Raw genomic sequence first — 16,981 nt, 5'->3', positions numbered from 1 at the left:
CCTTCTGTAAGAGTGAAAAAACTCAGGATAGCAGCAAGATGGAATCTGTAACTATGTTAATGAGGTTTGACATGTATGGAGTTCATATACTGGGAGGTTCATTGGTTTCCTGTGTTAGGAACAAATCATATTGCAGTAGTTCCCTTCATCTGCAGGTTGCTTTCCATGGTTTCAGTTATCTGTAGTCAATTGTGTCATTGTATCATTCAACCTCATCACATGAAGAATATAGGTGAGTACAATATAGTAAAATAATGAGAGATAGGAGACACACACACCTACCCACACACACAGTATATTCTGTATATAGTGTTACTTATATTACATTAATACAATCATTCAATTTTTACTATTAGTTATTGCTGCTAATCTCTTAATGTGCCTATTTTTATAAATTAATTGCTATCATAGGTATGTGTGAGCAGGAAAAACATGGCATTTTATATAGAGAGTTTGGTGCTAACTAAAGTTTCTGGCATCTACTGGGGTCTTAGCACATATCCCCATGGATAAGGGAAGACTGCTGTAGATTTGTCTAGAAAAAATGCAGAAGCAGGTGACTAGTGGTAGTACATAGCAAGATAGGAAACTGAGAAGAATCAGATGAATCACCCAGAGAAGCATTATTAAATCATACAGTGCCAGCAAGCAGGTATTGTTGTGCAATGGGATAAGCCTCTGCTTGGAATATTTGCATCCCCTGTCAGAGTGCCTGGAATCGATTCCCATCTCTACCTTCTGATCTAGCTTCTTGATGATGCACACGAGAGGTAGTAGGCAATGACCCAGGTACTTGAGTACCTGTCACCTATTTGAAAGACCAGGATGAAGTTCCTGTCTCTCAGCTTTGGCCTTGTTCAGCCCTAGTTGTTGTGAAGTAAACAAATGGAATATCTTGCTTTTTCTGTCTCTCTGTCTCAGTTGCTCTACCTTACAAATAAATAAAGTTAATAATTAAACATTTAAAATATCATATGGTTCTGGATATTGCCTAAGACTTTGAAATAGTTATGTCCTTTAAAGCTAGGCTAAAAGTAAGCCCCTAACTCAAGACAGATTTTCTGTGACAGCTGTCTTCAGAAGCTAAGGGCTATAATATTAATAGACATCAGGTCCATTGTCCGGGACTCTAAAGAGCAGAGGTAGAATGCTGTCAAATAAATAATTTTCTGACAATGGCTGCTATTTGAAAATGGAATCAACTACCTTAACAGGCAGCTTATGTGGAAATGTTTGGGGACTGCGTGGCTTTTTTTCAGGGATGAACAGAAATTCATGCATTAACCACCCCGAATGAAAATGAACTCTAAGACTCCATCCTGCTCTGTACCTTCCAAAGTGAATATTCCCCAAAAAAATCCTCAAGAGGACAGTTGTTGTAAAAAATTTTTTGCATGAGATAATTGTTTTTATAAACACAACCCCCAAATAGTTAAGAAATAATAGCACAACTGAAAATGGCATATGATACTTTCATCTTAAGTTGCTACAGGACTTTTTTTTTTTTGGCTCTACACTGAACATTTTGGTATGACTCAGGAAAGGAGTTTAAGGACTGAACAGAAATAATTATTTATTTTTAATTTCTAATGCTCCAAGTGCTTTTTTGTTTTGTTGAAATTTGCAGTAGTTCTCAAGTCCATCATAAGTCATATAATTCAATTAACCATTTCACACAAAATAGGCACCATGGATTCTTTTCTATTTTCACTATGAAGCATAGTTATAATAGGTAATGTAAAAAATTTGGAAATAATTTACTCCTCTTTTTCTCCAGTGTTGAAGGTTAGAGGTCCTGCAAATATTCTTTAATTAAGACAGGATCTCCAAACAAAATCCCTTTTTGCTTGAGTTCTACTTTTTAGAATGTAAATAATTGAATACAGCCCCTGACAACTAATATTTATATCACTTTATATAGTAGGCATATAAAAATGTCAACTTAAGCTTTATAAATTGCTCATTTCTACGATTTATATGATACCTTTTGTTAGATATGCTCCATGTTTAACTTTCTCTTTTTCACTCATTTAATCAATACTTTTGATCTTCTTTATATGTGTAAACACTTTGTTCTATACTCTGAGAAATCCAAAGGAAGTAGTATTTGACTGGAGTTCTAAATGATCAACAGGATTTTATGAGTACAGATGGGGATATTGTAGTTTCATGGAATGATATGAAAACGCAAAAGAGAGAAAGGCATGCTCAAGAAACAGTGAATAGATACACTCAGCTACATTTCTTACAAAGGAGTAGTGTAAAATTTGTCTGGGGTCAGATCATGAGTCCAAAAGGTTTTGACTTGAATTTATAGAGAATGTGATGATTGAAATAGTGCTTTAATCCATCTATCTGAGAACAGAATTCATGGAGAGAGACGTGAGGCAAAGTGAACTGTTGCAGGGGCTAACATGGGAATATAAACATGAGGAAAAGGGCTGTAGAAATGGAATGGTAAGAAAGATATTAAAAAATTAATCTATAGAATTTAGTGTATTGTGGGTGGAATTGGAAAAATGGAAGAGAGAGGGGGTAGTTCATAGGAATGCCACGTTTTAGTTTGAGTAATTAACAAACATTGATAATACTGACAGAAATAGCAGAGAGGACAAAACTTGTCTTTGGAATTGTGTATTAAGTTGTCTTGATTTTGAGATGCTGACAGTATATCCATAAGGACAGCTTTAAATTTTTACTTCTTTGTTTTATTTAGTTGAAAGGCACACACACACACACACACACACACCAGTCTGAAAAGAACTCCTGTCTACTGGGTCAATACCCAAATGTGCAAAACAGCCAGGACTGGGCCAAGACAAAGCATGGAGCCATGAACTCAATTTGGGTCATCTATTTGAGTGGCAGGGACCCAAGCACTTGAGCCATAAGCTGCTGTCTCCCAATGTGTGTATTAGCAGGAAGATGGGATTGAGTGTAGAACCAGGACTCGAACTCAGGCACTCTAATAAGGCATGCAGGCATCCAAAAGCTGTCTCTCCTCCCAATATAATTCTACTAAAACCTCAGGGAGTATTCAGTGGAAGGCTACTGGATAGTATTTGGGTCACTGGTAAGGTTCAAAGGCATGCATCAGAGGAGCTTCTGGATTTGAGAGTTATTACATTCCATGGTATTAATTATGCTTGTCTTTTACTTGTGTACCCAGAAGTCTTAAACATCTGAATTAAGCCATATTTTACATTGATGATTTCTAAAACTGTTTATAAACCTTCTAAAGTCACCAGGGACTCTTTAACAATAGGCAGCACTCTTACATTTATTTAAAATTGTTCTACGCTCAATCCCATCTTCCTGGGTAGCACTATCACATCATCAGGAAATTGGAAATCAAAACCACCTCACCCCTGTCAGAATAGCTAAAATCCAACACACAGAAAGTAACAAGTGCTGGCAAGGATGCGGAGAAAGGGAAGCACTCAATACACTGTTGGTGTGAATGTAAATGAGTGCAGCTACTGTGGAAAACAGCGTGGAGATGTCTTAAACAACTAGAAATAGACTTGCCATATAATCCAGCAATCCCACTACTGGATATATACGCAAAAGATTTAAACACAGTGCATGAAAGAGGTAAATGCACGCACCACCATGTTTATAGCAGCACTGTTCACAAGCGCCAAAGTTTGGAACCAACCAACATGTCTATCATCAGATGAATGGATAAAGAAAATGTGGTATATATACACAATGGAATATTATTCAGCTGTAAAATGAATGAAATGCTACCATTTGCAGCAAAATGGACAGAAACACAAACTGGAAGACATCATGCTGAGTAAAATAAGCTGGATCCAGAGAGACAAATACAGCATGTTCTCCCTTATATGTAGGAGCTTAAATTTAAAAGACAAACAACCTCCCCAAAATAAAGAAATAGATGTAGCACTAATACTTTGAAATCAAATGGCACTGCCTATTTTAATGCATTTTTACATAGACTAGTTAATTTATCCTTCTGACTACCTTGTTAGATATGATAAATTTTATAATTCTTATTTTATATGCAACACACTCAAACTTTCAAAATGTTAAAAAGTGAGTAATTAGAATTTAATATCTAGCCAAGAATTTGCCCCAAAACATTCACCAGTCTATTCTCTGCTTTATTTATCCTCTTTTATTGTTTTAAGACTTTCTCTGCTTTCTCTTTTAAAAAAATCTTTCTTCCTTCTTATACTTTTCTTCATTTCCATTCCTAATTTTATTCTTTATAAAGATATTTAATTGATAACTCATATGAGTACTCATTTTAGGTGAGTCCATGCTATACTTCCTATTTGAGGTGAAGGAGGTAAGATGAACCCTCTATAAAAGCCTGATTTTTACTCTAATAAAGAAGAAACAGAAAGAGAGGGGAGAAATATCAACCCATGATTAGGGATTTAGCAAAAGCCCTAGATAGTCTTGGTTGTCATGGAGACCACTGCAGCCACTGTTTTATATGCAGATAATGTGCAGGAAGCATATGCAGGAAGACTAGATACAGACATAGTTCACAAATGGTGAAATGGGGCAATAAAAATGCTACTGGCCTTAGAAAGTAGACACTGCTAATGAAGTTGATGTAGGAAGGAAGCCAGAGCCAGGGGCCAGGGTCGGGGGTTTGGCTGAGAAGTCCAGGCAGACAATGCCTTTGAAAGAGCTTGTATGGTTGTCACTAGCTCTGTTTACTATGGCTTTCTGGCTCTCTTCCTCTTGAGTATAAGATAGTGATAATACTTCTGGTATCTTTTTGAGTAGGAGGGGTCATGTGAATAGTTTGGGCTAATGAACTATAACCAGAAGTGAACTGTGTCATTTCCAGGCTTACATTTGACTGCTTGTGCAAGACCTTCCAGAGTTCTGTTTGCATTCTAACTCAGTTATTGGCAATGTCCCTTATGTTGGGGCCCTGAGTAAATATAACGCGTTGAGCTTTCCTGTGGACACACAAAGGATGTGGAATGTGAGTAAGGAATGCTTCCCCATTATTTAAAGCTATTGACATTATTAAGTAGTTGTTTTTTCTTTCTTTCTTTCTTTTTTTTTTTTTTTTAACCCAGTGTTACATGGCCTGTTCTGAGTAGTAAATGGTAAATGGTAAGGTAAAATTGATAGGATGTATGGGAGAAGGTTTCCCCATTGTCTATTGAGTGCAATAAACAAGTCCAGGTCTTAGTGGATTAAATAACAAAAGTCTAGTATGCTCATGGATTTTGTGGGTCAAGAATTCAGAAAGGCCAAAGTGGGGTAAGCTTTTCTTCTGTCCCACAAGGGCAGGGGCCCTGGTTGAAATGATTCATAAAGCTGAGGTGGCAGCATTTGAGGGCTTCTTCACACACACGCCTTACACTTAGGCTAGGATGGCTGAGTGACAGCTGGGCCTGTCTACTGAAGTACTTCTTTGTGGTTTCTCCGAGTGACTTGGACTTAACACAGCTAGGAGGCCAGGTTTGAGAGGAAGTATCCTGAGACTGATAATACCAGAAGGCCCTATGTAAGCTTTGTGGCTTTTACTACACATAGTGTCAGCTCTGTGCAGTCTACAAATTACGAGAAAATTATAAGGCAAATCAAAATTCCAACAGGGGTTGATGGGTGGGGCTGTGAAGCAGGGCAGAATCAGACTTCATGGGAAAAGTGTCAAAGAATTTGCAGCTTTTAAAAAGTAACCATCATGGAAGGGTAAACAAAAGCTTGCATAGTTGTGGAAGGAAACTATTTGTGAGACATGGTCAAGTTACAATTCACTTCACAAAAAACACATTCTTTCTCTACATAATGTTCTGCACCTTAAAATTCACTTCCACCTGTCTTACCTCATGTGACCCTCTCAACCATCTTATAGTGTCAACAGGAACAACCATTTTTATTCCTAGAATGAAAAACAGGAAGAAAAATTGTGAGCGGAACCTGAACTAACTAAATAATTTAATGATATACAGACTATTTTAAAAAAGATTTATTTATTTATTTAAGAGGCAGAGTTACAGACAGAGAGAGAGAGAGAGAGAGCAGAGAGAAAGGCTTTCTATCCTCTGATTCACTCCCCAAATGGCCACAATGGCTGGAGCTGGGCCAGTCCGAAGTCACGAGCCAGTAGCTTCTTCCAGATCTCCCATGTAGGTGCAGGGGCCCAAGCACTTGAGCCATCTTCCACTGCTTTCCTAGACCATAGCAGAAAGCTGGATTGGAAGAGGAGCAGCTGGGACTTGAATCAGCACCCATATGGGATGCCAGCACTTCAGGCAGGGGCTTTAACCTGCTGTACCATAGCGCTGGTCCCAATATATAGACATTTTAGCTTATCTTCTAATATTCCAAGATATATCCTACAACTTAATCTGGACTGAGCAAATAGCACTGAATTCTTGTTAACTATGGGGCCATCTCTTAGGTTCTGTGAATACACAAAGTTAAGTTCGAGGTGTTGGAGAAAACAAACTTAGCAGAAAACAAAATGAAAGGCAGAATGGCATAAAGGCTAATAACAAGAGAATAACTTTTCACACCAGTGAAAAAGGTATGTAGAAGAAGGGTACTTAGTTCAGATAATGAGAAAGTAGTATTTAAACTGATTCTTAAAGAATGAGAAATACTTAGATTTGTGGAAAAGGGGAGCTAACATCTCCCAGAATGAGTAAAGGAACAAAATGTAAATGTATGTGTTCAGAGTTTATTCCAGAAGAAAGTGTGGCTGGAGTATAAGGCAAAAAAAAAAAAAAAAAAAAAAAAAGAAAAAAAAGAGAGAGAGAGAGAGAGAGAGAGAGAGAGACATATATACATTGTCTCAAGCCTATATATGATATTATGGGGAGATAGGTGGACAAATAGGCAGTTAGGTTGGGTCCTGGTCAGAATGAGGAAAGGGGAAGTCTCTTTATAAGGGTGCAAAATGCATACTTCTCCCCAAAATCTGCCTTTAGCAAGATAAAAGTGCTGATCTCACTCCTCTGTTTCCAGGTTTCTCATGAGACTATCAAGGAAGCAGTAATTCTACCCTTCTGAGTTTGTAATTTATCAAGAGAATAGAAAGGAGAAGTTACCAATCACACCATTCCGATGGCATTTTGTTTTATGGTGAGCAAGGTAAACAAAATTGTAACTCCAGCCTTTTCATGGGTTTTGCATACCTCCCCCCACCAAAGTTGTGTTGAAAAGACAGGACCATTACAGTTTCTTGGGTCTGCCTCTCTTGGAGCCCCACTCCTGGCTGCTATGACAGGTTTCTGACTTAAATAAATCCTGCTTTGCTCACTGCTTTGTTCACATGAAAATTCTTTTTCCATGTGAGACAAGGACTAAGGTCTCCTTTCCTCGCCACCATTTTACCTGTAACAATATCTTTGAGAGCTATGCAATAAAATATAGTAAATCCTTTTCACATATAAATCATTTTCAATCTTTGGAGCCCACTATTTGTCATGACCTTTTCCTTAGTCTCATAAGTTTTTCAAGATCATCTCTCAAGAGTGGGTGTTTGGTACAGAGGTTAAACCACTGCTTAGGACACTTGCATCCCATATTGGAGTGTCTGGTTCTCATCTACTCTGTTTCTAATCCAGCTTCCTGCTAATGTGCACCCTTGGAGGCAGCACATAATGGCTCTAGTACTTTGGTGACTTTTACCCATGTGTGAGACTCAAATTGACTTCTGAGCATCTGGTTTTGGTCTAACCCAGCTCTGGCTATTGTGGGTATGCTGGTTGTTGTGAGAATTTGGGGAATGAACCAGCAAATGGAGAATTTCTCTCTCTCAATTAATGGCTTCACACTCATTGACTGCTACTCCATTTGGTCACAAACTGCCTGTTTTTCCAGCAGAGTCTTTATTAGCTATTTATCGCCATAAATAGATTAGACCAGAAATTAGCCATAATATAGATTGTGTTGAAATTTTCCTAAAATACCCTAACCCTAAGCCTAAAAAAATTTCCTAAAAGCTTCTTGAACTAAGAAAAATATTTAAGAAATGAGTAGAGGCCAGCGCCGTGGTTCAGTAGGCTAATCCTCCGCCTTGCAGCGCCGGCACACTGGGTTCTAGTCCCGGTCGGGGCGCCGGATTCTGTCCCAGTTGCCCCTCTTCCAGGCCAGCTCTCTGCTGTGGCCAGGGAGTGCAGTGGAGGATGGCCCAAGTGCTTGGGTCCTGCACTCCATGGGAGACCAGGAGAAGCACCTGGCTCCTGCCTTCGGATAGGCACGGTGCGCAGGCCTCAGCGCGCTGGCTGCGGTGGCCATTGGAGGGTGAACCAATGGCAAAGGAAGACCTTTCTCTCTCTCTCTCTCACTGTCCACTCTGCCTGTCAAAAAAAAAAAAAAAAAGAAAAAAGAAAGAAAGAAAGAAAGAAAAAAAGAAAGAAAGAAAGAAAGAAAGAAAGAAAGAAAGAAAGAAAGAAAGAAAGAAAGAAAGAAAAAAAGAAGTAGAAAAATGAGTAGAAAAGTGTTAGTTGTGGGAATTTGGGGAATGAACCAGCAAATGGAGAATCAGCACCATGGCATAGTGGTCTAAGCCTCTGCCTGCCATTGCCAGAATCCCATATGGGCACTGGTTCTTATCCCAGCTGTTCCTCTTCCAATCTAGCTCTCTGCTATGGCCTGGGAGAGAAGTAGAGGATGACCCAGGTACTTGGGTCTCTGCACCCATGTGGGAGACCCAGAGGAAGCTCCTAGCTCCTGGCTTTAGATCGGCTCAGCTCTGGCTGTTGCAGCTATCTGGAGAGTGAACCAGTGGATGGAGGACCTCTCTCCTTGCTTCTCACTCTCTCTCTCTAACTCTACCACTCAAGTAAATAAATAAAATCTTTAAAAAATAAGAAAACTGTTAGCTAATTTTATAGTATCATTCTTACCATGATCTAACTGTAAAAGAACATTGAAATAATAAGTAAGCATTTTCCATCTAGGTTGGTTTTCATAGGGTCTTTTTCAGTTCAAATTTTCAAACCCTTTTCTAGGCCACTTCCTCTTCAACTGCCCCTACCTCTGTGCTCCTTTCTTCCATCAGATTACTCAAAATCCATTACCTATTTCTTTCCCAGTACCCACAACTAAATGCCCTCTGGTTACAACAACAAGGATTAAAAGCTTTACACTTACATAAAATATTATCTCACTAGGATTTTGCTAAATAACTTTTCACAACCACTGGAAGAGAGTGAGCATGAAATGATTAAATAGGAATGACTTTGAACTACTGTTGCTAGGAGTATTTAATGTATTACATTGAAAGTACAATGGCACTGAGCATGTGGATCTGATTTCATTTTATGTTCTGAACAGGAAATTACTTTCTTGCCTAAAGACGTTTAAACCCTTGTGAAGTTCCCACAGCATGCAGAAGACTATTGGTCTTGCAGAGAGAATACAATGATTCTAGTCCAAAGAACAAGGCATCACACCAGACTACCAATAGGTTAGAGTTTATCAAGTGAGTGTAAAGTCATCTGTAGAAATCAACTGAGTCTGAGGCTGGTGTTTGGTGCAGCATCAAGTCACCCCTTGGGAAAACCACATCCCACATGGTGTGCCTGGGTTCAGACCTAGGCTATGCTTCCCATTCCAGCGTCTGACTAATCTACATCCTGGAGGGCACAGGGCAGTCTCAAGTGGTTGGATCCCTGCCACCTACATAGGAAAATTGGATTAAGTTCCATGATCCTGGCTTTGGCCTAGCCTAGCCCTAGTTTTGTCTGCATTTGGGGAGTAAACCAGTCAATTGGAGATCTCTGTCTGTCTCTCTCTTTCAAATAAAACAAAAATAAGTTAATACTTTAAAAACAAAAATCTTGGCCAGCGCCGTGGCTCACTTGGCCAATCCTCTGCCTGTGGCGCTGGCACCCCAGGTTCTAGTCCCAGTTGGGGCGCCGGGTACTAGTCCCGGTTGCTCCTCTTCCAGTCCAGCTCTCTGCTATGGCCCAGGAGGGCAGTGGGGGATGGCCCAAGTGCTTGGGCCCTGCACCTGCATGGGAGACCAGGAGGAAGTACCTGGCTCCTGGCTTTGGATCACTGTAGCACGCCAGCCGTAGCGGCCATTTGGGGGGTGAACCAATGGAAGGAAGACCTTTCTCTCCCTCTCTCTCTCACTGTCTATAACTCTCTCTCTGTGTCTCTCTCTAACTCTGCCTGGCCAAAAAAAAAAAAAAAATCTCCTGAGTCTGAAGAAATCAAGAGATACAATATCCAAGTCATCAGAGGAATTACATAAATATCTGTTAGAATAAAGACAGACTAATAAATACATTTTATATTTGGTGAGTATATAATTAAAATCTGTTAATAAGTGCCTTGGAAGAAGGAAATTAATGTCTTAAACTCAATTTATCTGGACAGTGAACCACAATGGACATATAGAAATAGAATCCATCTTTCCAATGAAGAGTTAAAAATATAATGAAATATTTTAGGGGAATATACTAATATATCTTATATGTACAGTTTATATGAAGCTGCACAAGAAACTTGCCATATTCTTCAATATAGAGTATAGGTCCAGTTAACTTCAATAGTCATGTTCCCATTTTTATAAGACTCACAGTGGATGGGAGGTCTCTTTCTATTTCTGTGCCTCTCAAACAAACAAACGAATAAAGATTCTGGCCCTTTGGCATAAAACAGGAGAGAGGTAAGTAACAGAATTAAATCTTCATGAAATACACTACATGTTTCGGGTGTACTTCTATTAAATGGGAAAATAACTTGACTCAGGCAGCACAGGCAATTTATCCAACGCTACTCACATGGATAAAAAGAAGAAACAGTAATCAGGTATAGGATTGTCCATTTCTAGAGCTCAGGCTATTTCCATTGTTTGCTTCTGCTCCAAGGCTTAGGAAATACCTTGTGCTTTACTCTTGAGCCTACTCAGAGTGTAAAGCATAACTCACAATAATTATCCTGGTAGGCAGAAACTTAATTCCTGGTTTTACCCATTGATTATTTTTCTTCCAGGCATTGAATTCTTCTGATATTTAGTTGTGATGTAAATGCCAAAGTTAGTTTGTTATACACTTATGGTAAAAGCCACATAAGTTGACAAATGAGGTTTTTCTAAATAATTATCTCCACCTAATTTCCTTTTTTTGTTTAAAGATGTATTTATTTTTATTTATTTGAAAGGCAGAGTTACAGACTGAGGAGGACAGATGGAAGGAGAGAGAGAGAGAAAGATCTTCTGTCCTGCAGTTCACTCCCCAAATGGCTGCAACGACTGGTGCTGCACCAGGCCGAAGCCAGGAGCTGGGAGCCTCTTTCAAGTCTTCCTCGTGGTTCCAGGGCCCCAAGCACGTGGGCCATTTTCTGCCTGCTTTCCTAGGAGTATTAGCAGGGAGCTGGATCAGAAGTGGTGCAGCCAAGTTCTCAAACTGGTGACCGTATTGGATGCTGGCATTGCAAATGGAGGCTTAATCTGCTAAACCACAAAGCTGGTCCCTCTCCAATTCATTTCTAAGGAAAATATGCAATCGGTACCTATTTGTACTGTTAAAATGTCTGTCTGGCTAAATTTAAAGTCTTTTTCTAAAAGTGTGACTGAAAATGAAATTCAGTAAATGTATGAAAGATAAACGTTAAATGTTGTACTTCTGAAAGGTCATTTTGGTTCAAAGAAGAGAATCTTGACTTACGATTATATAATTATGCCAAAAATGTCTCTGCAGGAGTGAATAGGCAACTATTGCTCCTTCTTAAAAGTTATGATTTTGGCAAAGTGTATAACCTCAGATGCTCTGAGGATCTAAGAAAGAAAGATTCTGAAGAGTTGCAGACGTTAATGATACTGGTTGCAAAGATGTTTTCAATAGTTAGCACTTTTAGAATTGCCATAGGCTTAATTATTTTTTTAAATGTTTATTAACTTATTTGAAGGGCAGTTACAGAGAGGCATAGGCAGAGACAAAGGCAGAGAGAGAGAGAGAGGGGTCTTCCAACTGCTGGTTCTCTCCCCAGATGGCCGCAATGGCTGGAGCTGTGCCGATCCCAAGCCAGGAGCCAGGAGCTTCTTCCAGGTCTCCCACATGGGTGCAGGGGCCCAAAGACTTGGGCCATCTTCCACTGCCTTCCCAGGCCACAGCAGAGAGCTGGAATGGAAGTAGAGCAGCTGGTTCTCGAACTGGTACCCATATGGAATGTCAGCACTGTAGGCGGCAGCTTTACCTACTTCGCCACAGTGCTGGGCCGGTCCCTCATTGATTTTCATTTTCATCTGCTCACATAAAAGAAAACTATATATTAAATGTTAAAGCATTGATTTCTTTTCCCTTAACAAATCCTTTCATTAGGGATTTGATACACAGTAAAATGAAGTACACACAAAGACAAACACATCATTTTAAGATTTCTAGCCTCTCTTTTTCACTTTTGGTAGCAGTTAATTGTCGGCTTCCCGATCGTCAGAAACTGGCCAGGAAGCCAATGATGGGTTCCACAAAGGAGACTGAGAAGGCTCAGGTACACACCTTTATTATGGCATCTAGAGGGAGAGACTGCTCAGCCAAACTCCTGTGGGCACAAGGCACTATGGACCAGGGAGAGAGGCTGAGCAACCTCTGCTTTACAGCATTTGAGGGTCCACTTATATAGTTTTTGAAGGGCAACCCAGCCCCTGTGTCGCCTTCCCAGGGTCTTGTAGTCATAGCAACACCGCCCTCCTAGGCCCCCTAGTCTTAGTAGAAGGGTTACATAGTTGGAACAATGGTCTATGGTTAGGCCATTTCCTCTTGCAGGGCAGCTTAGAGTGCAACTTCTTCGTAATTCCCTGACAGTTAATTTTAAACAAGTATCTTTAATGTTATAACTATGCAATCTTTTTTACAAGTATACATGAATATCATATATTAAATAATTTTCAAGGTATTTGTTATCTCTTGAGACAAATTCTCAGTAGGCTATTCTTAACAATATTCCAAAGGATATGTGCTGTTTTCAAAGGTAATTGGCTCATTAGCAATGGAGATAAACTGGCCAGTTCAAAGCATTAAGTCAGACCCATGTAAAATGAGCACAACAGGAGTAGTTTGCTGAATTTCATGTAGGTAATTCAAAATACAGTTTAATGACTTAAGGATAAAACATTACGCCATGTTAAACAATGTAGTTGAGCACCCATTTGGTTTAAGAATACCACTGTTTAGCACAGCCAAATGTGTGTTTGTATATGTATATGTGTATCTCAAGGGAAAGCATTAACACTATGATGAAGATTAAAACCAGTAACTTTTAAGACTAAATAGGTTTCAAACATATGTTTTATATCACTAAATATATTTTGGTTATACATTCTTTATATTTCTTTATTTATGAAAATATATCAAACAATTCATAAACCTAAATGTTTATAAACTCTAAAGATCTTCAAAATGTTCATGGAAAATGCATATTATTAAAAACCTATGGATAGGGTTCAAAAATGTTTTGCAACTATATAAATTTATTTTTAATCCCATTTTTAATATCTGCTCAAATATAACTGAAAATTGTTGCTACTAGCAACATATAAAGCAATTTTTAATGAAGAATATACTGTGGTTGTAGATATTGGATCATTTGGACCAGAAGAATCTCTGTGCCATGGAACAATGGGAAGAGGAAAGGATGCTGGGCCAGGGTTGAGGAAATTAATGTGCCTTAAAAATTTTTTTCTGCCAGGTTCTCAACAGAAGGATGGCCAGAATCCAGCACAAGGTTGATGAACTCAGTTTGAGGAGGCAAGGCAGGGAGGGTTTGCAAAACATAGCTCCAATCAGTGTGGTGTAGGTGGTCATATCATGGCTCCAGATGGTCTCTTTCTGAGCCAGGGATTATGGAGAGCAAGATGCAGCCCCACAAAGCTGAGCCAGGTCACCTGGAATCTAGTCTTAGCAGGGAATGGTGATGCCGAAGGCTTTGAAAGCATAGTCGTTCACATGGTGTACACTTGGGAATCAGGTAGACACAGATTATAATTCTGGTTCTGTCACATACTTGTCATGTTTTGTGGCCTTTTAAGCTTTCACCTTCTTTAGCCTTAGTCTTATCCTTCATTAAGTGGGCCTAAAAATAGTTACCTCAAAAGACTTTCTTGGGGAATTACATGAAGTATTATAGAATCTAGTGGTTAAAAATGCAAAGATTGAGACTATAAAGATTAAACACATAGGATCTGTAGCTAGAGTCCTTGGATTTGGATGCTAGCTTGTGAACGTGGGCTATTTTACTTAAGTTTCTTCACTTCAGTTTTATTTCTATGAATAGGATGCTAATGCAGCTATCTTTTAGAGTCTGGTAGAACAGAGCCTGGTACATAACAGTAATCAATAAAGTTAATCATCATTATGTGTAATGTTATAAAAACATATAATACTTTTATTGTTGCTATTCTTCTTTTTTAATAGAGCCATATATATAGATAAGGAGATATGGTGGTGATTAGAAGAAAGCTGTGGTTAGTGAATGCCTGTGAATTCAAAATTCAATCTAATTTTTAAACCACAGGCTTCATCCCAGATATGTTGATAGAATCTATGCTGTTCATGTATGATTTGCCATTATCAAAACTCTTCAGACTCTGAGTCGTGAGAACCACAGTTGAATGGAAACTCCATAAGCTAAGGTTAAGCATGATGGGAGAGCGAGGAAATATAAGTAATGTGGTCATCATTATACAATTTAAGAAGAAAACTAGATATATATGTCATAAGAATTTTGTTATGTCTTCAAAATTATCATATTATCCTTGGCTTATTCTGCTCTGCTAAGAAGCTGTTGAAGACACGTCATATTGGTCATTCTTCTTTGATTCCACCTTTTTAATTACATTTGAGGGGGGGATGATTTATATTAAAGAATATTATTAGGCACTAAATTCTCTATGTCTTGGTTTCCTTATTTGTTAAACACAGTATTTAGAAGACAAATTCTGTAATAAATTTTCAATTAATAAAATAATTGAGTCTATGATCATATACTATATTTGGCTTACTTAGAATGCTACCTGATTGTATCTGGCCATAAATTATTCTAAATATTAAGTCACAAATGTCAGTGGGGTGGGACAGGAAGAAGTAGGGTGAGTAAATGGAAGGTGAGGAAGTACAAATAGGAGGTCATATGATTAATTTTACAAATTTGGGTGAAAAGGAAAGGAGATTGGACAGTGAGCTAAAGACATATAGTATTTGTTACCACATTTTAATGAAGTCCTGGGACTTTGTGTAACTAAAAATCTTTGGATTAGGTTCAACATCATTGAACAATAATGCTATAAAGGGTTCTGTGAAGTTGGGACTCTAATTTATAATATTTATGCATTAAACAAAGCAATTTATAATGAAACATAGCCTGAGGAATGTCTGATTGTTTTTCAACATGTTCTGTCTTTCCATTTTTTATTAGAGGGTAGAATTGATGGTAAAGGAAGTTGCCTGAAAACTTATACCATGATTCACATTGGAAATTTCACAATTCTCTTTATTTTTTAAGCCTTATAGCTGTTTTGAGTTCCGTGTCAGGTGAATTCTAACAGAATCTTGGCTTCGCACTAGCTGTCATTACTTCTTGGAAAGTATTTTGCTTTTTCCTTCTATAATGTGTTGTATCATGACAATGATGACCAATATTGTCTACATGAAGGTGTGGAGCAAGTGCCACGTTCTGTGTTCTGTTTGCAGTCTTTCACTTAATCTTCACAGGAAGCCTTTAAGGCAGATGCTATCATTACTCTCATTTTATTTATTTATTTATTTATTTTTTTAACTTTTATTTAATGAATATAAATTTCCAAAGTACAGAATATGGATTACAATGGCTTCCCCCCATAACGTCCCTCCCACCCGCAACCCTCCCCTTATCCACTCCCTCTCCCCTTCCATTCACATCAAGATTCATTTTCGATTCCCTTTATATACAGAAGATCAGTTTAGCATACATTAAGTAAAGATTTCAACAATTTGCTCCCACACAGAAACATAAAGTGAAAAATACTGTTTGAGTACTAGTTATAGCATTAAATCTCAATGTACAGGACACTAAGGACAAAGATCCTACATGAGGAGTAAGTGCACAGTGACTCTTGCTGTTGACTTAACAAATTGACACTCTTGTTTATGGCCTCAGTAATCACCCTAGGCTCTTGTCATGAGCTGCCAAGGCTATGGAAGCCCCCTGAGTTCACTGACTCTGATCATATTTAGACAAGGCCATGGTCAAAGTGGAAGTTCTCTCCTCCGTTCAGAGAAAGGTACCTCCTTCTTTGATGACCCATTCTTTCCACTGGGATCTCACTCATGGAGATCTTTCATTTAGGTTTTTCTTTTTTCCCCCAGAGTGTCTTGGCTTTCCATGCCTGAAATACTCTCATGGGCATTTCAGCCGGATCCACATTTTATTTATTTTAAAGGGAGAGAGAGAAAGAGAGAAAGAGAGAAAGAGAGAAAGAGAGAAAGAGAGAAAGAGAGAGAGAGAGAGAGAGAGAGAGAGAGAGTGAGTTATCTCCCATCTGCTAGTTCATTCCCCAAAAGGGTTGGGCCAAGCCGAAGCCAGGAACCCGAAACTCCATGTGGGTCTCCCACATGGGTAGCAGAGGCCTAACTACCTGAGCTATCTCCCTCTGTTTTCCTAGGCACCTTACCAAGTAGCTGGATTGGAAGCACAGCAGCCAGGACTCGAAGCATTGCTCTGTTAGAGGATGCCAGTGTTGCAGGAGGTAGCTTAACCCATTGCTCCACAATGTTAGTCTCTGATTACTCTCATTTTATACAAGAGAAAGTTAAAGCTTTGAAAAGTTGAGTATCTTGCTCCAGGTCACAAAAGTTGTAAACTTGGGACCTTGAATGCCAATTTCACATTTTGAATCACTCAGATTTTTAGACAAGCATGAAGGAAGAGTGGACAATGAGGATGGTAAAAGCTTCTGAATGCAGATGTGAGACCTTCTCCAAGGGAAACACCTCAAGATTTTCCAGTGTGCTTTATTTGAGCATTGTAGCTGTTTTATAGAACTTGGGAA

The 16,981-nt window shown here is 38.8% G+C and overlaps 1 protein-coding gene across 10 annotated transcripts in view; it reads left to right on the top strand.

The window, feature by feature from the left end:
• LOC127483154 (uncharacterized) overlaps positions 1-16,981 on the top strand; it is a 193,741-nt gene that overhangs the window by 64,163 nt on the left and 112,597 nt on the right. Inside the window, exon 2 of one of the 10 annotated variants that reach the window (XM_051819496.3) lies at positions 11,119-11,437. The exons of 8 other annotated variants lie outside the window; for them this stretch is intronic. In XM_051819496.3, coding sequence (XP_051675456.2) covers positions 11,119-11,314 — 196 coding nt within the window. In that variant the 3' untranslated portion in view covers positions 11,315-11,437. Of the gene's footprint in view, positions 1-6,966; positions 7,094-11,118; positions 11,438-16,981 lie in introns of those variants that run through there. One more of the 10 variants, XM_051819500.3, reaches the window with a different exon arrangement.

This window comes from Oryctolagus cuniculus, chromosome 8, assembly GCF_051225735.1.
Source record: "Oryctolagus cuniculus isolate XC-2025 breed Fujian yellow rabbit chromosome 8, ASM5122573v1, whole genome shotgun sequence".
NCBI classification, from domain to species: domain Eukaryota; kingdom Metazoa; phylum Chordata; class Mammalia; order Lagomorpha; family Leporidae; genus Oryctolagus; species Oryctolagus cuniculus.
The sequence above is the reverse complement of the archived record's forward strand: the minus strand, read 5'-3'. Positions and strand labels throughout refer to the sequence as shown.